Source organism: Simochromis diagramma, unplaced genomic scaffold (genome assembly GCF_900408965.1).
Source record: "Simochromis diagramma unplaced genomic scaffold, fSimDia1.1 OVJJ01000644.1, whole genome shotgun sequence".
Classification (NCBI taxonomy): Eukaryota; Metazoa; Chordata; class Actinopteri; order Cichliformes; family Cichlidae; genus Simochromis; species Simochromis diagramma.
In genome coordinates this window covers 1,358,552-1,376,146 of record NW_024387201.1, presented here as the reverse complement: position 1 = coordinate 1,376,146, position 17,595 = coordinate 1,358,552, and the positions used below count along the sequence as shown (strand labels likewise).

The following is a 17,595-nucleotide window of genomic DNA, read 5'->3' as shown; positions in this document are numbered from 1 at the left end:
GTGAGCCTTTACTGGCTGATGAATGCCTTAAAAGGAAACTGAAAGCAACTGGAATAACAGCCAGGAAGCATAGGAACTTGGAAAAATGAAAGGAGGATAAGCTGAAGTTTGAGCAAGAGACAAAGAGAGTCTGGGACAATATATATGACTGAAGTGGAACGATAACACACACAAGATTAGACTAAATACAGTGATGGAAGAAAAAACTGGGACAGGAGCTAAACTAAGAAGGGACAAAACTAACACACATTTTTCAGTTTTATTGTGCAGCTCCTTATGAGTTGCAAGGTTACTTTACAAGTTGTTAAACTGAAGTGTTACACAGTTACGTTTGTACTTCTCCATCCATCCATCCATCCATCCATTTTCTTCCACTTAACCCCCGGATAAGCTAAAGAAAATGGATGGAAAGATTCCCATGCCAACCGAGACATACAACCTCTCCAGTGTTTCCTTGGTCTGCCCCGGGGCCTCCTTCCAAACAGTGTCCAGGGAAATCATTACTTTCCTGCTCACATTTGGCTTGTGCTGTGGCACTATATTGCTGCAAATTAGGCAGAGTGCCATCAGTGACAATAGCTTATTTGAAAAGGATACAATAACATTTTCCTTGAAATATTGGGATATTATTTTGAGGCTCTGTCCTCTTGTCAAAGGGGACCATGATGGCACCTTTATTGTGCACCACTGACAGGCAAGATTAGGACCCATAATGCAGAATTCAGCAAGCCAGACACAAGTTTAAAACTTAGCTCTTACTGATGGTGATTCACAGGTAAACAATCCAATCACGGATCAGGGCAGGAACAAACAAACTGAAAACACAGACTCAAGGAGAGCTTGTGGATGAGAGAGCACACACACACAACACTAAGTCAAATCCATTTTGGCTGTAACAAGACAAAATGTGGAACAAATGAAGCGCTTTGATGCACTGTACACCTGCGTTTGTAGTGTGATGAAGAAAAACGATGAAGTAGCATCAGTTTCCTCTGTGTTTGTCACAGACCAGCTCACTTTGGTCACCACAGTGGCTCTTGCATGTTTTCTTTGGTATTCTTGCGTCTTTACAAATATTAGAGCGTGCTAGTATTCACACGTGACACATTCCATGTGTTTGCATTTCTGCATGTGTGCCTGAGTGTATCTGTTCATGTGCATAAGTATGCATGCTCGCACATGTTTGTAGCCAACATTTGCACGATGTGAACCAAGCCGTCTTGCAGCTCCATAGCCTTCCCTTAACACTCAGGCCAGGCGTAGCTTTGCATAATGACTCACAGGCTGTGCTGCTCAGGGAAGATTATATTTAGAACACAGCCGAGGGTCGTGGTGCACTTGTGCACTCATCTTCAGGAGTCTGTTTTACCTCTGTTGCTTTGCTTGTTGAACTTTACATTTACAAAGTTCATGCTCAGCCTACTCTGTAAGTGACATTATGTAAAACAGTCCAGATAACATCAATATTTAAAAGTTTTGAGCCCGTTGGGAGCACACTGCACTGCAGCTTTAACCTTTTTTTTTAAGTGCACCACTGCTGCTTACAAAGGTATTTTCTTTTCAGCTAAAGTCTCTTGAAGTCTTCCCTAAACTTCTGGAATTTGATGGAGCAATGTGTAACCTGAAAAAAGCACTGATGTCAGCATCATCTGTAGCTGTTGGGCGGACTGCAGTATTGTTCATGTTTGTGTGCTGCTCACGCTCACACGATGAATTAGTATCGGCTAAAACATTGCTCAGACATGGTACTGTTGATTCTGTTCATCTAGACGTTGTCAGTGGCTCATCCGAGTGTGACGCGATCATACTCTAAAGGCCTCACAGTACCTAATTTTCCTAATAGAGCAATTTGCTCTCAGGCTTACTCATGGTTCCTAGATGGTAAGTGGTTAATGGACTGGTTCCTATATAATGTTTTTTCTTCTTTACTTCAGCACTTCAGCACTTTGAGCGCTCATTGAGATAATTAAACGTAGAATGGGAGGAAGAGCTTTTAGTTTTCTGTGGAACCAGCTTCCAGTTTGGATTTAGGAGACAGACACTATCTCTACTTTCAAGATTAGGCTTTCCTTTTTGCTAAAACGTATAGTTTGGGCTGGATCAGGTGACCCCTGCTAGTTACACTGCAATAGGCCTAGGCTGTTAGGGGCTTCCCATGATGCACTGAGTGTTTCTTCTTCACTCTAGACATGGGGTGTCCAACTCCAGGCCTCGAGGGCTGGTGTCCTGCAGGTTTTCGATCTCACCCTGGGTCAACACACCTGAATTCAATTCAATTTTATTTATACAGTGCCAAATCACAACAACAGTTGTCTCAAGGCGCTTGAAAGTAGAGATAGAAAAAAATAAACTGGAAGCTGGTTCCACAGAAGAGGGGCCTGAAAACCAGCGGCCATCTAGGTCTTTATGTCTTTAAGACATTCCTGCAGTTTAACTCATTGGTGTGTATTATCTGGCTTCATGGACAGATAGAGCTGGGTGTCATCTGCATAGCAGTGCAAATGTATGCTATGTCTTCTAATGATGCTGCCTAAGGGAAGCATGTATAATGTAAACAGAATTGGTCCTAGCACTGAACCCTGTGGAACTCCATAATTAACCTCAGTGTGTGAAGAGGACTCTCCATTTACATGAACAAACTGGAGTCTATTAGATAGATATGATACAAACCACTGCAGTGCAGTACCTGTAATACCTACAGCATGTTCTAATCGCTCTAATAGGATATTATGGTCGACAGTATCGAATGCTGCACTGAGGTCCAGCAGGACAAGGAGGCCTGGAGTTGGACACCCCTACTCTAGACTTTTGTTTCCCACTATTGCATGTAATTAACTTTTGTCTAAACTCTCCTGCATTGTGTGCTGTGTTGTTTGCTGTTTATGGTTTTATTCTTCTAACTGGTTGAAGAAGATGCTGCTGCTGTCTGAGCTCCTTGTTTTTGTAGTGTGTGTTATTTGAGACACACTGAGATTATTTTCAAACCTTGGACCTCTTCCCTGTTATGTATGTAGTGTTATTCATTCATACAAATAATCATTATTTTCTATTCAGCTTTTGATGTTTTCTGATCCTTTAGCAGCTTTCCTGCATGTCTTCAGTAAACATTGTTGCTTTTCTTTCCCTTGCCAGTGCAAAGGATTTGTGCACTAATTCTTTCATATCAGACCAGAAGGGCTGATTGTCTTAATAATGCCTGCTGGTGAAGCTTATCAGCAGTTTGAATTGTAAGGGGCTGTTCTCAAAAGCAGCTATAGAAACACAAATAGGAGAGTAAAAGAGCCCTCAGAGAGATTTGTGATATTGTTGCTGCTGTGAAAAACTTATTTTCAAAGATTAAACGCTGTTTAGAATGTGATATCACCTGCAGCGGGTCGGAAACAGAATAAGAAAAACATTCTTATGCTATTTATTAGAACTTTATTCCAATTAGAGGACTGTCTCCTTACTGTGCGTTGTAAAGAGTAATTGTGTAGTGAGCAGCCCCTAGTTTGATTTGTGTTTAATTTAGTGTAGGAACATGAAAGTAGATGTTGATCTGACTGGACCAGACCTGGCAGATACTGTTTACTTTGCCCTTACTCCTGCATTCTTAGATTCTTTGCTAACTCCAACCCTTTGTTTACCTTGAACAATGTTTTCCACAAGCCCTCTAACTCAGTTAAAGTCAGTGCCTTGAAGGTGTCATATCTGCTGGTTAGTTGAATTGCCAAGACAAAAAAAAGCTGTTCAACATCGGGGAGAAAAACAGGACATATAAGTAGAAGTTGCTAACGTAAATGTTAACGAGCTTCCGTGCTTATGTGTTCTTCAGTACTGACGAATTCTTCGCAATTACTCAACGAGCTCCACGGGGAAAAATGAAACTGAAGTTCAGTCTCTGTCCAATAAATACATTTCACAGTTAAATCAATACTTTCACACTGTGTCACACTGCGTATTGCTGTTGCATCTTTGTATTTAACACTGTGTCCAGTATTAGGACGTCTACCAGCTTACTACAGCTGAGCACTCCAAAGTGTTGCTTATGAACTTGGGGGGATCTGGAAAACTGTGATAACAGTGACTCTGCTGCACATTACACTGCAGCACTTTGGAGATCAAATAAGAGGTGCACTGCCTCACCCGTCCTCACCCTCCGACACACAGATATGCACCAAGAGAGGAGAGACTACACAGAACAAACGAACTATACAGCGGCTCTGCGGCAGATCATGGCATTGTTTGAAGCAGGCATTAGATTTATGCCCTAATAAGCAATTTTGATCATCTCTCTCTGTGTTCCCTACAACAAAGAGGAAGAGGGGGGATGGGTTCGCTGTAAGCGCCTCCACATTTTCCACACTCGCTTCAGAAAGTGGGACAGAGTCAAAACGATGCGTTGTGCGGCGAGCACTTGGTGACTGAGTCACATGATGCTTGACAAAACCTATTTGATGCTTATTAAGAAAATGACCTGTCAGCAGTAAGCCTCAGTGGCTCTTGGGGGATGACAAAGGAACAGCAATGAGTCACGCAGTGACATTTAAAACAAGAATCCGTGAAAGAAGGAGAAAGATATGCCACACTAAACTGTTGCAGTGCCGCCTGTCTGTTAACGTCTCTCAGCACACTTCATAGCCTTGGCTGAATTAGTTTTGCAGCAGCACAGATGCTTGACAGTGATTGGAAAGGCTTCTGTGGTTGACCCAGCAACACATCATGGAACCCCGTATACATATGTGTGTTTTTGTGTGGCAAACACCTCTTTCAGTGTGTGTGTGTGTAAGAAGCGGTCGTCCGACTCGGTGTCAGTAGGTAATTTAGCGCGTCAGCGGGCTGGGCTCCTGTACGAGGGAAGCTGTTATTTCCGTTAAAGCCCTCCATGCTTGGTTGGTTTGGTTAGGAGCAGCGTGAATGGACAGTGGCACCTGGGTGATGGTCACAGTGGGTGTGTGATGGTGAGTAGCAGGGGATTTTGTTCAAGGCCGGCTGTGTGCAGACTCACATAGGAGTGAGGAACAGAGGAGATGAACAGGCTGCTTACAGAGGGAATTATTCACACTGAAAGTACAAGTAAGCTGAATGATTTATGTCCTGCCCTTGTTATTTTATGGAGCACTTTGCCAGTGTCGCAACACCATCATTCTGTTGGAAGATAAAGCACAGACAGAAGAGGCAGCACAACGAGGTTACTTGTGCAAATCACACATTTTTCTTATTGCAAATGCCATTTATTATGTTTTGCTATATAAAAATAGTTTCTATCTCTCATTTTTAAAGTAGTGCTGAGAAACAAAACCATTGTCATTGGGAGCTATAGCATTAGCCAGGATAAATGCCTATCCCACAGAGGCATGTTATATATATGTATGTGTGTATATGTAGGGATGGGTATTGATAAGATTTTCACGATTCTGATTCCATTTTCGATTCTTTATCGATTCTCTTATCGATTCTTTTTAAAAAAGGAGAACACTAAGGTCGATTAGCTTAGAACTTTGTTTTATATCTTCTCTTTGAACAAGATAGAAATTTAGGAGTAACATGGCCTTACAAACCCAACAGTGAGATCTTAAGAGATCCACAGCCTACGGCTCTTCAATGGGGTGTCACAGGGTCCACGGGGGAAAAAAATTGTAAATGTAAAATAATAAAATTAATTTAAATTTAAAGTTCATGCATTTATTACTTCTTATGGACTACTGTAATTCATTATTATTGGGATGTCCTAAAAACCAACCTTTAGTTAATCCAAAATGCTGCAGCTAGTGTACTGACAGGGACTAGAAAGAGAGAGCAGATTTCTCTTGTATTGGCTTCCTGTTAAATCCAGAATTGAATTTAAAATTCTTCTCATCATATATAAGGTCTTGAATAATCAGGTCCCAACATATCTTCATGACCTTCAGTTTTCAGGCCCCTCTTCTGTGGAACCAGCTTCCAGTTTGGATTCAGGAGACAGACACTATCTCTACTTTTAAGATTAGGCTTCAAACTTTCCTTTTTGCTAAAGAATATAGTTAGGGCTGGACCAGGTGATGTTGTAATAGACGTAGGCTGCTGGGGGACTCCCATGATGCACTGAGTGTTTCATTCACTATGTGTTTATACACCTCTCTGCATTTAATTATTAGTTATTATTAATCTCTGGCTCTCTTCCACAGCATGTCTTTGTCCTGTCTTCCTCCCTGAACCCCAACCGGTCGCGGCAAATGTCCGTCCCTCCCTCAGCCTGGTTCTGCTGAAGGTGTCTTTCTGTGAAAAGGGAGTTTTCTCATTCCCATTTGCTCAAAGGGTTCATTTGATTGTTGGGGTTTTCTCTCTCTTTTTTTGTAATGTTGTAGGGTCACCTTACAATATAAAGCGCCTTGAAAAGCTCTTGTTGTGATTTGATGCTATATAAATAAAATTATATTGAGTTGTGTTGAACTGAGGAATATCAAGTTTCACAAAATCTGACTGTATCTCATTAATATTAATTAGCACCTCACTTTTCAGTCTCAGTACTATCTATGTTGCTGCTAACAGCAGCATTTCTCTTGTCAGTCTTAACATTTTTTTGTTTGTTTCCAGGAGTCTACACATTTGGCCTCTTCACTGTTGACATCTTTGTCAACGCAGGGCAGGTAGTGACAGGAAACCTGGCACCGTACTTCCTGACTGTCTGTAAGCCAAACTACACAGCACTGGGTTGCCAGCAGGCCCTGCGCTACATCAGCCACCAGGAGGCCTGCACAGGAAACCAGGACGACATCCTACGTGCCCGCAAGACTTTCCCATCCAAAGAGGCTGCGCTTAGCGTCTATGCTGCACTCTACCTAGCTGTGAGTTTTTCTTACATCCAGCCATATGTGTTTAGTATAATCCTTTTGTTGTCTCTGATTGTATCACCTCCGTTTTGTTTGCGAGGGATCTGGCGTTGGTGAGAAAGATGGATGGAAACAGGGTTTGTTTTGTTGTTTTCGCTGCTGGATGTAATAGCCCCGCTCTGCATCCCTGCTTTTGTTTCCGTGTTACCTATCTCTGCACAGTCTGTGTCGCTTGCTGTTCCCAACAGTAACCCACAGGGCGCCTGGTGGTCTCACAATCTCAGGTGGGTTACTGCTATGCAGCAGAATTCATGGTTCCATTTACCACAGCAAGTCTTCTAGGTCCTGAGCCAGCAAAACAGCCCCAGATCATCACAATACCACCACCATATGTTACTGTTGGTATGATGGTCCTTTTGTGAAGAGGTGACTTCCAAAAAGTTCAGCTTTGTCTCGTCAGTCCACAGAATATTTTCCCCAAAAGTCTTGGAGATAATCAAGATGTTTTTTGGCACATGTAACACTGTTGTGTTCTTTTTGGTTAGCAGTGTTTTCCTCCTTGAGCTCTCCCATGGATCCCATTTTGCCCAGTCTCTTTCTTATTGTTGAATCATGACCTCTGACCTTAACTTAGACATGTGAAGCCTGTGGTTCCTTAATTATGTTTTGGGTTCTTTTGTGACCTCCTGGATGATTGGTTGACGTGCTCTTGGAGTAATTTTGGTAGATCAGTCACATTTTATTTATATAGCGCTAAATCACAACAACAGTTGCCTCAAGGTGCTTGTGTAGTGTGATAGCCACAGGCCTGTGTTGTTGAGTGGTGCATTTGGGCAATCTTAGTCTTTAAGTAGGGCTGGGCGATATGACCCAAAATTCATATCTCGATATTTTTTAGCTGGATGGCGATATAAGATATATATATCTCGATATTTTTTTAAAGCCATAAGGTACGAACAAAAAGAGAGTTCTTAGTCAAAGCTGTGTCCCAGATGTCACGCAGGCACTTTTATTAACATACAGCATAGATGTACATGAAAAAAACTACTCAAAAATAAATTATGAGCATTTATTATATAATAAAAGTGCTCCATAAATAAAAGAAAACTGTTGTTTTTGTGCATAACAAAGAGCTCACAATTGTGCAGTCAAAATGTAAACTAAAAGATGCTGAGCATAATAACAGAGACAGATTTCACAGCTGCTCTGTTCCCAAGTTCGTGACTGACAGCCTGGAGTTTGAAATCTGCTTCATAACCGTGTCTCTTACAGGTGCCATTTATGGTCCTTATACACACACAATACGGTAATATTACGTTGAAGCACAGTACGTATCACTTCGCGAGGCTCCTCGGTAGCCGTAATGCTCCGACTATCCATCAAGCCGGTGCAGCTCCGTAGCTTAGCAAAGTCGTACTAAAACATTTTTGACCCTGAACAACTAGAATTCATACATAAGGCACACTGTCGATTTTTGAGAAAATGAAAGGATTTCAGGCCGTGCATGGCGTTAGCGTGGTTAGCTCGTTAGCGTGGTTAGCTCATTAACACGTTGACGCCGTCCAGCCCCACGCACGGGTGATGCACAGTAACTCGTTAACGGAGATTTGCCGTGTCCATCTTGTCGCTGCCTGCAGGTGAAGCGATGGGGGAGGAGGGGGAGTTGTGTTCAGTGAAGGAGAGGCGAGGTCGAGTAACGTTGCGTAAAGACAAAAGTGGACGAAAGAGAGGCAAACTTGTGGCTCCACAACTATAATTATAACGTGACATAGACTATATCGATATAAAAGATATTGTCACATCTTACATCTCATATAAAAATATATCGGTATTTTTAAAAAACTCGATATATCGCCCAGCCCTATCTTTAAGTGAACATGCCCCTGTGACTGGCTAGTACCTCATGGAGTGGGTGGGAGGCATTTTGCAGCATTGTCCTTATCTTGGAAACCATGAAACAGCATAGAGGATGGCATTGGTCACGCAGACTCAAAGAATATCCTGAGCATGGTCCGATGTTAAAAGACCTCAGCTACCTTGGCTCTGGCCTGTCGTGCACTGTGCAGTGATGCTTTTTTACCAGTCCAGTTTATTGTTTATCAAACTTACCTCATACAAACACTTTTTTCCATGCTTTTTTGCTCAAGTGCTTTCAGTCTGACATTCACACACATACATACACTGATAGATGCATCGGAGAGCAACTTGGGGTTAGTATGTGACCAAAGAATATTTGGTCCTGGAGACTGAAGCAGCAACAACAACCTTCCAATTACTAGATGACCTGCTCTACCTCCTACAGCCATCCTGTGTGACTGTTGATTTATCCTTTAAGCAAAGCACAACAATGAAACCTTTCAAAAAAGCTTCCAATGCTTTCTGATGATCTGATTTGTTTGATTTTCTGTGTCAGAACCAATGTGTACCCAAGTGCCCATAAGTGATCGATGCATGGCTTTGGACGATCACTGCCTGCCTGCATGGTGAGGAGAACAGATTGTCTCTGTTATATAGGTCATTTAGCACAGGCCAATGTGTGTGTCCAGGACATACAGGCAGTTTGCACACACTGACACACAAAAGTCCTCACACACACAATACTGCAACTCCAAGAAGATGATGAAAATTATCCCTCTTGTTGTCTTAGTCATTACAGCAATGCCAGGGTCAAACACAGCAATCCAGAGTCTGTTGAATCAGCTGTAATTGCTCCTAGAGCAGGGCGATATGACCAAAAATATTTATCACCATATACATTTGAAAATTTGCGATAACGATATAACTGACGATATAATTGACACTAGACAAAATACTTTACAACTCCTCAACTTTATTAGTGCTAAAAAAAAAACAACCCATCAATGTATTTTCACTTAAACAAGCAGCTGTTTTTTAAGTGCATTAAAGTTATATAAAAATGTAACAGTGCAAATTCCTCGCTGACAGTTTAACCAAAAGGCATTTCCAGTGGAAACTGGCCGACATATCCTCAGCATAACCATGTAGAATATCCACAAAACTTAAAAGAGGTCATACACACACACACAATACGGTAATATTATGTTGAAGCACAGTACGTATCACTCCGCGAGGCTCATGCCTACGATAGCCGTAATGCTCCGACAATCCATCAAGCGGTGCGGCTTCGTAGCTTAGCAAAGTCGTACTAAAACATTTGACAGATTTTCGAGCGCCGTGTACATAAAATCGTTTCGAGGTCAGTAAACACAACCAGAATTCATACATAAGGCACACGGGATTATAAGGGGCACTGTCGATTTTCAGAAAAGTCAAAGGATTGATTTCAAGTGTGCCGTATTTTCCAAAAAACACGGTAATAACGACGGCCCGCTAGCATGCGCTACCAAAAATAGTGCTTTGTTGTAGAGCAGGGCGATATGGCCAAAAATATTTATCACGATACATATTTGAAAATTTGTGATAATGATATAACTGATGATATAATTGATGCGAAACAAAATACAACTCCACAACTTTATTAGCGCAAAAAACAAACAAACATCCATTTATTTTCACTTAAACAAGAAGCTGTTTATGTGCATTAAAGTTATATAAAAATGTAACAGTGCAAATGCAAATTCCTTGCTGAAAGTTTAACCAAAAGGCATTTCCAGTAGAAATGGGCTGACATATCCTGAGCATAACCATGTATAATATCCACTGAAGTTAAAAAGAGGTGCTTTGCAACATTAAACTGCAGTGTGCCAAATAAAAAAGTCAAATACGTATTTTTGTCAGGAGTTGTGTGTGGAGGCGAGGAAGAGATGACCCAAACGCTGGACTCACAGTGCGGAATGACGAGGATTTATTGGAGCGGTTGAATGAACAAAGCAGGAACGGCAAGACTGACTAACTGACTGAATAACTGAATACAAACGGGAACGACAATACTGGCAACATCAACATCAATGACACGACAAAGAACTGGTGAAACCGAGGAACTTAAATACACAGGTTGAATGATGACAATGATTGGAAACAGATGAGTACAGGGCTGAACATAATCTGACTAATGACACAAGAGACAAGCTGACATGGGAAAAAACAGGAAATGAGAACATTAATGTGGCAAACTAAACTGAACATCAACAAACTGAAATCACTCAACGACCCAGGAACCTTGACAGTACCCCCCTCTTCAAAGGCCGGCACCCGACGGCCGAAAGAAAAGAAAAAAAACAGAACAAAGTGGCCGGACCGGGTCCAGGACTGAGGGACGGAGTCCGAAACAAAACAGTTCGGGGGGGCAGCCACGCGGCCAGCGGCTGAGCCAAAGCAGTTCTGGTGGGCGGCCACGCCGGCGACGGCGGAGGCCACTGAGCAGGTCCGTGGGCGGCCGCAAGGAAGATGGCGGCGAAAAATATCTTGACGATAAAAATATTCTCTAGAATGACAAGACAAAAGTTGAACTTTTTGTGAAGTTTGTTCCTGTTACATTCAGCATAACACTAACACAACATTTTATAAAAACAATCATCATACTAGCGGTCAAACATGGTGGTGGTAGTGTAATAGTCTGGGGCTGTTTTCGTGCTCCAGAACCTGAATCATTTGTTGTAATTAATGGAAACATGAATCCTGCTCTCTAACAGAAAATCCTGAAGGAAAATGTGGTTAAAGGAATTCAGCAGAGTGGGCCAAATTCCTGTCACAGTGATATAAAAGACACATTTCCTGTTATTGCAACTGCTTGATAACTGGTTGCACTGCCACACATCCAGTTATAAGGTGTAGTGGGCAATTACATTTTCCTGGTAACATTTTTAGTTCCAGGTGTTTTTTATTTGACTTTGTTTTCTTTGCCTAATGTTAAAATTTGTTGATCTGAAAAATGTAAGCGTGACGCATATGCAAAAACAGAAGACATCAGGAAGGGGCAAATTTATTTTTCCATGAAATTCTCATTACTTGCTTACATTCATAGTAACCAGTTCCAGGCTGTGCTGTTTCAGATAAACAGTGGGTAGTCGTCAAGTTGTGCAAGTGCCAAAATTTGGATTGGGGCATTTGTCCTTAATCATCGTTCTAGCAAAAAATGTTATTTTGCTTGAACTTGGCAAAGCTCTAACACAAATAACACTAAAATCTTGTGAATTTGAAACAGGTTCCTGCCACTGTAAGATAGCTAGCATTAGCATTGGCACTGATGAGAATTAATTGGTGTCTCTTTTGATTATCATGTACAGAGATGGGCAGTAACGCGTTACTGTAATCTGATTACTTTTTTCAAGTAACGAGTAAAGGGATTACTATTGCAAAAACGGTAATTAGATTACCGTTACTTTCCCGTAGGAACGCTGCGTTACTGCGTTACTAAAACCGTGATTTTTTGCGAGAATGTCTCATGACAGTGACGTAAGCGAGTGCGCCGTTAGTGACAACAGCTGTGTGCAGATCAACAATGGATCATATATCGAGTGCAGGAGAGAGTATGAGCGTGCAGCGTTTAAAGCGTGGAAGTACTGACCTTACTTTGAGTTTGATTCCATAAAAAGTGACAAAAACATTAGTGTCCATCGTGCGTGGGAAGAAAACTTCTTTTTACAGCGAAAAAAACACCCCTAAACTTCCGAGCAAGCACCGAGTGCGCAACGACGTGATGGGAAATTCACAGAGAAACTCGCGGATTCTTCAACTGACCGCGGCACACCTGCACCAGGGTAAACCTCCGCCTAACCCACTTCTGCTTTACAGGTGAAAATAGAGCAACAGGACCGCTGAGTCTTTGACTTTATTTATTTTCTGCTGTGTTTTACTTGCATCTATTTGAAAGACTGAGTGTAAACACAAAAAATATATATTTTATGTGCTGGAATGTGCAGAAAATAGGTTTAAATGTTAAACTAATTTCTTCAAGTCAGAGAATGTTGCATATAATTAAATTTTTGCTTGATGCATAAAGTTAAAAGATTAAAACTGATAAAACAAGTTAAAAAAAGAGACTTTTCCATTTGATTACATTTTGTATGATGGGTTATGCAGAAAAAGTAGAATTGGGCTGAAAGATCTATCACTTTATCACCTCTTCAGGTTGTAAATCGTGATTTTAAAAAGTAACTAAGTAACTAAGTAATTAATTACTTTTGAAAATAAGTAATCAGTAAAGTAACGGGATTACTTTTTTGGGGAAGTAATCAGTAATTAGTTACTGATTACTTTTTTCAAGTAACTTGACCAACACTGATCATGTATAGTAATATAGTGCAGCAAGATCAGGTGCTTGCATAGCTCACGAAGTTGAGTGGGTAACCCACATGCTGGAGGGCTTAAGCAGAGGCCTGGGTTCAAGTCTACTCCAAGGCAATTTATTGTACATGTTCCCCCTGCTCTGCCTCCTGGCATTGCTTTGGTTTTTTTGGGGGTTTTTTTTGCCTGTCCCGTTTGGTTCTTTTGCCATCAGAATTATTATCTAAAGGCAAAGAAAGATGCCCAACGGATTTACTTTACCAAATGGACCATCACAGCCTTGCCGTAATGGTCTGTTTGATTCACCTTTTATTGTTTATTTTATTTATTTTTTATTTTCACTTGCTAGATACGGGATAGACTTGAATGAGGAAAAGAAAAGGGAGAAAGGAAGAAGGGGAAAAACAGCGGAGAAGAGGGATGGTGATAAAGGGCAAAAAAACAAAAAACAAAGAAAGAAAGAAAAAAGAAAACAAGCAGAAGAAAACAAGAGCAATACAATAAACAACATCACGATGATATATGTGAATATGACAGTAAATACTAAATATTAAACATTATTGTGCAGCACGTAAAATCGACAGCACACAGTGTGCTTTGAGGTAGGAGCCAAAAAGGGTGTAGTTTGTGATCACCCGTGTGTACACCTGTGAGCATGGACGCGCTTGTTTTTTTAAAAGGTTCCTTCATGTAATGATCTACTCGAGGGTGTGGGGGGGCCACAGCCCCGTCCACCAGGGCATGAAGCAGGTATGGAGGAGATCAAAACTCCAGACATCCAGAGGCCCCCAGAACACAAGAGACCAAGGAAGACCAACAGAGGGGCAGCCGCGCCACTGTCCCAGAAAGAGCTGAGGAGAGTCCCAGATGAGGGCTCACTCAGCAGCCGCGGAGCAGAAGCCAGGGGGAGTTGCAGTGACGCGCCCGTGAGCTCCGCCGGCAGCCAGCCGTGCCTGAGTGACCGAGCCCCAGGCCGAGAGGCCGAGGGCACCCCACCCCCCCACAGGGGCCCGAGCGAGCCCCAGGCTCCAGGCCCCGACAAGCAGCCACCAAGGAGTGAGCCGGTGTGTACCTGGATGCCCATCCCCAGACACAAAGAACCACCAACGCACCGATGTCTGAGGGCGTCTGCCACTGGCAGGGGAAGTGGTGGTAGGGGGAGATAGGCCTCCAAACCTTGGAGGGCCTGAGATGTCCCCAGAGAGGTGGCGCCTGACACCCAACCTGACATATAGACACAGAAATACAGGCACACACAGATACAAACATCCATTCCCACCCTCATGCTCTCATATGCACTTACTCCACACTCAACCAACGTGGAGACAAACATAAAGAGACGCTGTACACACGATCACACTGCCCAAGCATACTCTACGAACCGGGTCTAGGTACCCTTGCCCCTGGAGGGGGGAACTGCACCCAGACCCAGGTGGTGTTACCCTTTTCCCTGCGGTGGAGAGAAGGAGACCGCCCCGACTCCGCAGCAGCAGGGAGGCCCCACACTCCAGACCGCAGTCGGATGGCCAACTCCTCCTCCTGGCCCCCCCGCTCCAGCAGGTCGCAGAGAATGGGGGTGTGTGAAGACTCCAAACCTCCCTCCACCCGCTCATTGTAGTGTTGATGCATGTGTGTTCTAAGGTGCAATTAAAACCCAGGAGGGCATGGAGCTACCTGCCAGAGAGCAGCAGGTAAGCGCATGGTCCCTCCTGCTAGCCCTCAATGTCTACGTGTTTTTAAAAATGAGAGGTGGGCAACGACGCCAGGGGTGAGGTGTACACCCTGATGGTCTTCTTGATGACGTGTACCGTGCCCACCCCCACGATCCTATATGTATGTGTTATGAGAGTGTGAGTGATGTGAATGTCTAAGTTGTGAGATAAAATTGAGGCACAAGAAGCCAGAAGGGGACAGAGGGGGGGGATGCCTCCCCTGCACCCTGGTGACACACCTTTACCCCAAGGCCCTGCATGTGTGGGTGATTGTGGTGGAGCAGGAAGAGGGAGGCAGCTGGCATTGCTTTGTTGTAGGATTTCTCTCCAGCTGTGACAGACTGTTTGTCTTTTAAAATCTCACTTTTTTACCCAGGAGTGATACTGTACTGTGCTCTGGCATCTTTCTAGGGTTTGTTTTAATATACAAGCGACGGTCAAATTTAAAGATGAGTGCTGTCTGCTTCATTAGTACTTGATACTCAAGAAGTAGCTACTCAGTTTGTTCCATGTTCTTTATTTGTGAAGTATTTATAATTTCCATAGAGTAACTTCACACACTTTTTTTTTGCTTTAGTTTCTGTGTCATAGCTTAGCTTAAACAAATTAACATTTACACAAAATCGTGATTTTCTATAAAATATTTACTTTACACATAATATCTCACAAAACTTCTCTAGCATTTCCACAGACACAATAACAGCAGAACACTTTTTCTTGCAAAGTCACTGTGTTTATTTAGGATGATTCCCATTGAACACTATAGTACAGTACAATCTGTATATTGTGTGGTCTGCAGTGCCGCTGCAGGGGAGGCAGATGCACCTAAGCGCCATATGCAATCACGCCTCGCTAGCATAAAGAGGCTGGCGGCTGGAAAGCTGAGGTGGAGGCGTCAGGGGGACCGGCTTGGCCTGAGCTGGAGGTTGACGCACCAGAGGGACATGATCAGCCTGACCCGGTGGAGGTCGAAGCACGCCAGGAACCTACTTGGCTGGAGCTGGCGGTCAGAGCAAGGGAGAGCCCTCCGCAGATAAAGCCTGGGGTCACCGTGCCAGAGTCCAGCATGCTTTCGGGACCTGCCCCGTCACCACCAGAAGCCAGCATGCAGTGGGGTCCTGCGCACCGCCTGCCTTTCATGGCACCTGTGAGCCCCAGCTCACGTCCACACCTGCTGTGTGGGTCTGCCGGAGGTTTCTTCCTGTTAAAAGGGAGTTTTTCCTTCCCACTGTCACCAAAGTGCTGTTCATAAGGGGTCATATGATTGTTGGATTTTTCTCTGTATGTATTATTGTAGGGTCAACTTACAATATAAAGCACCTTGGGGCGACTGTTGCTGTGATTTGGCGCTGTGTAAGTAAAATTGGATTGAATTGAAACATTGAGCAAAGGCTGTGAATACTTTTGTGCATGTTATATTTTTATTTTTTTATTTTTAATAAATTTGCAATAATTTTAAGCAAACCTTTTTCACCTTGTCATGCCCTTGGCCTTCAATTTGAAGATGGTACTAGCCTTCCCTCTAAATAATGCTGCAACTTCATTTTGAAGAACTCTAGCTTGAAGTTGCCTTATGGCACAGGCCCTGTTTAGATCTGTCAAATGTGGCATGCTTAGAGCAGACGCTGTCTGACCGCTGTAGCAGGGTCCATGCTCACAGGTGCTACTAAACAGGCACCAATCAGGCACCTGATTGTCAGGGTGTCAGAACAGGGTGCATTCAACTCTGCTGTTTAACCCATCCATCCATCCATTCGCTTCTGCATCTCCTTTTCAGTGTTGCGGGGGGCGCTGGAGCCTATCCCAGCTGTCACAGGGCGCGAGGCGGGGCATACCCTGGACAGGTCGCCAGTCTGTCGCAGGCTGTTTAACCCACAGATGAATTATCTTTACAAATGCAGCACCATTTCAGGGGAAAGAAACAGGCTTTCCAATGGTATAAGATTTGTTGCCAAGAAGAATTGTTACAACAAATAAATAACTGAGTGAACACAAATTTTCTTACTTTTGGTGGTAAGTTTATATATGTCTGTCCTTCTGTATTGGACAGTTTTTAATAGTGTACTTGTCTACCCTCAGAAGAGTGCTTTCTGTCTAACATTCACACTCACACCCGAAGAACACATCGTAGAGCAACCTGGGGTTATGCCCAAGTTATTCCTGGGCATGCAGACTGGAGCAGCCAGGTATCAAAACACTAACCTTCTGATTAGTAGGTGGGGTGCGCTGCCTACTGAGCTGCAGTCACCCCTGTACTGTTAACATGATAACATCCCAACCATGGAAGCTACTGAAGCCATACTGGTGTGTAGCTGACACCAGAATGGAAGCAAAGTCAGATTAAGTGGTATTATCCCATTGCAGTGTTGTGTCTAATTTTTCATGCACAAAAAAAGGTCTATTTTTAATAGAGTTCACAGTTAATACTCTCACTCAGATTTCTGGCAGTCTGTTTGATGAATGCTTCAGTAATAACATTAGAAATGAAATGCCAAACACAAATGAACAGATCCCCCTAAGTAATAACACAGGAAGCCATTTAAACTTGGCAAGGCAGAGAGATTGATGTCATGTCACACTCTCCATTTTGCTGACAGGCCTCTGCAGACAGCTGCCAATGTCTGTGATTAAAAAGGAAATATAGGGCTTGACAATGAAACACTCACCAAGACATTTCAGAGTAATCAAATAAAGAAGGAAACCTGCACCCAGACACCTAAGTTATATTATATAGGGTGTATGTATTTTACAGTAGAGATAGCAGGTTGTTCTGTTGATATAATTATAAAGTTGATAGTATTTTGTGTGATGGAAAATCACCCTAACTCAGTGAAGGACAGGCATACACATTCAGCAGGTAAAATAAGTATTGAAAAAGCTGAAAT

At 42.9% G+C, this 17,595-nt stretch overlaps 1 protein-coding gene across 6 annotated transcripts in view; it reads left to right on the top strand.

Annotated features, from left to right (window-relative positions):
* Window positions 1–17,595, top strand: part of plppr5b (phospholipid phosphatase related 5b) — a 117,258-nt gene that overhangs the window by 48,841 nt on the left and 50,822 nt on the right. For all 6 annotated transcript variants that reach the window (XM_040051181.1, XM_040051182.1, XM_040051179.1 and 3 more), the window contains one exon: window positions 6,556–6,806. In XM_040051181.1, coding sequence (XP_039907115.1) covers window positions 6,556–6,806 — 251 coding nt within the window. The remainder of the gene's footprint in view (window positions 1–6,555; window positions 6,807–17,595) is intronic.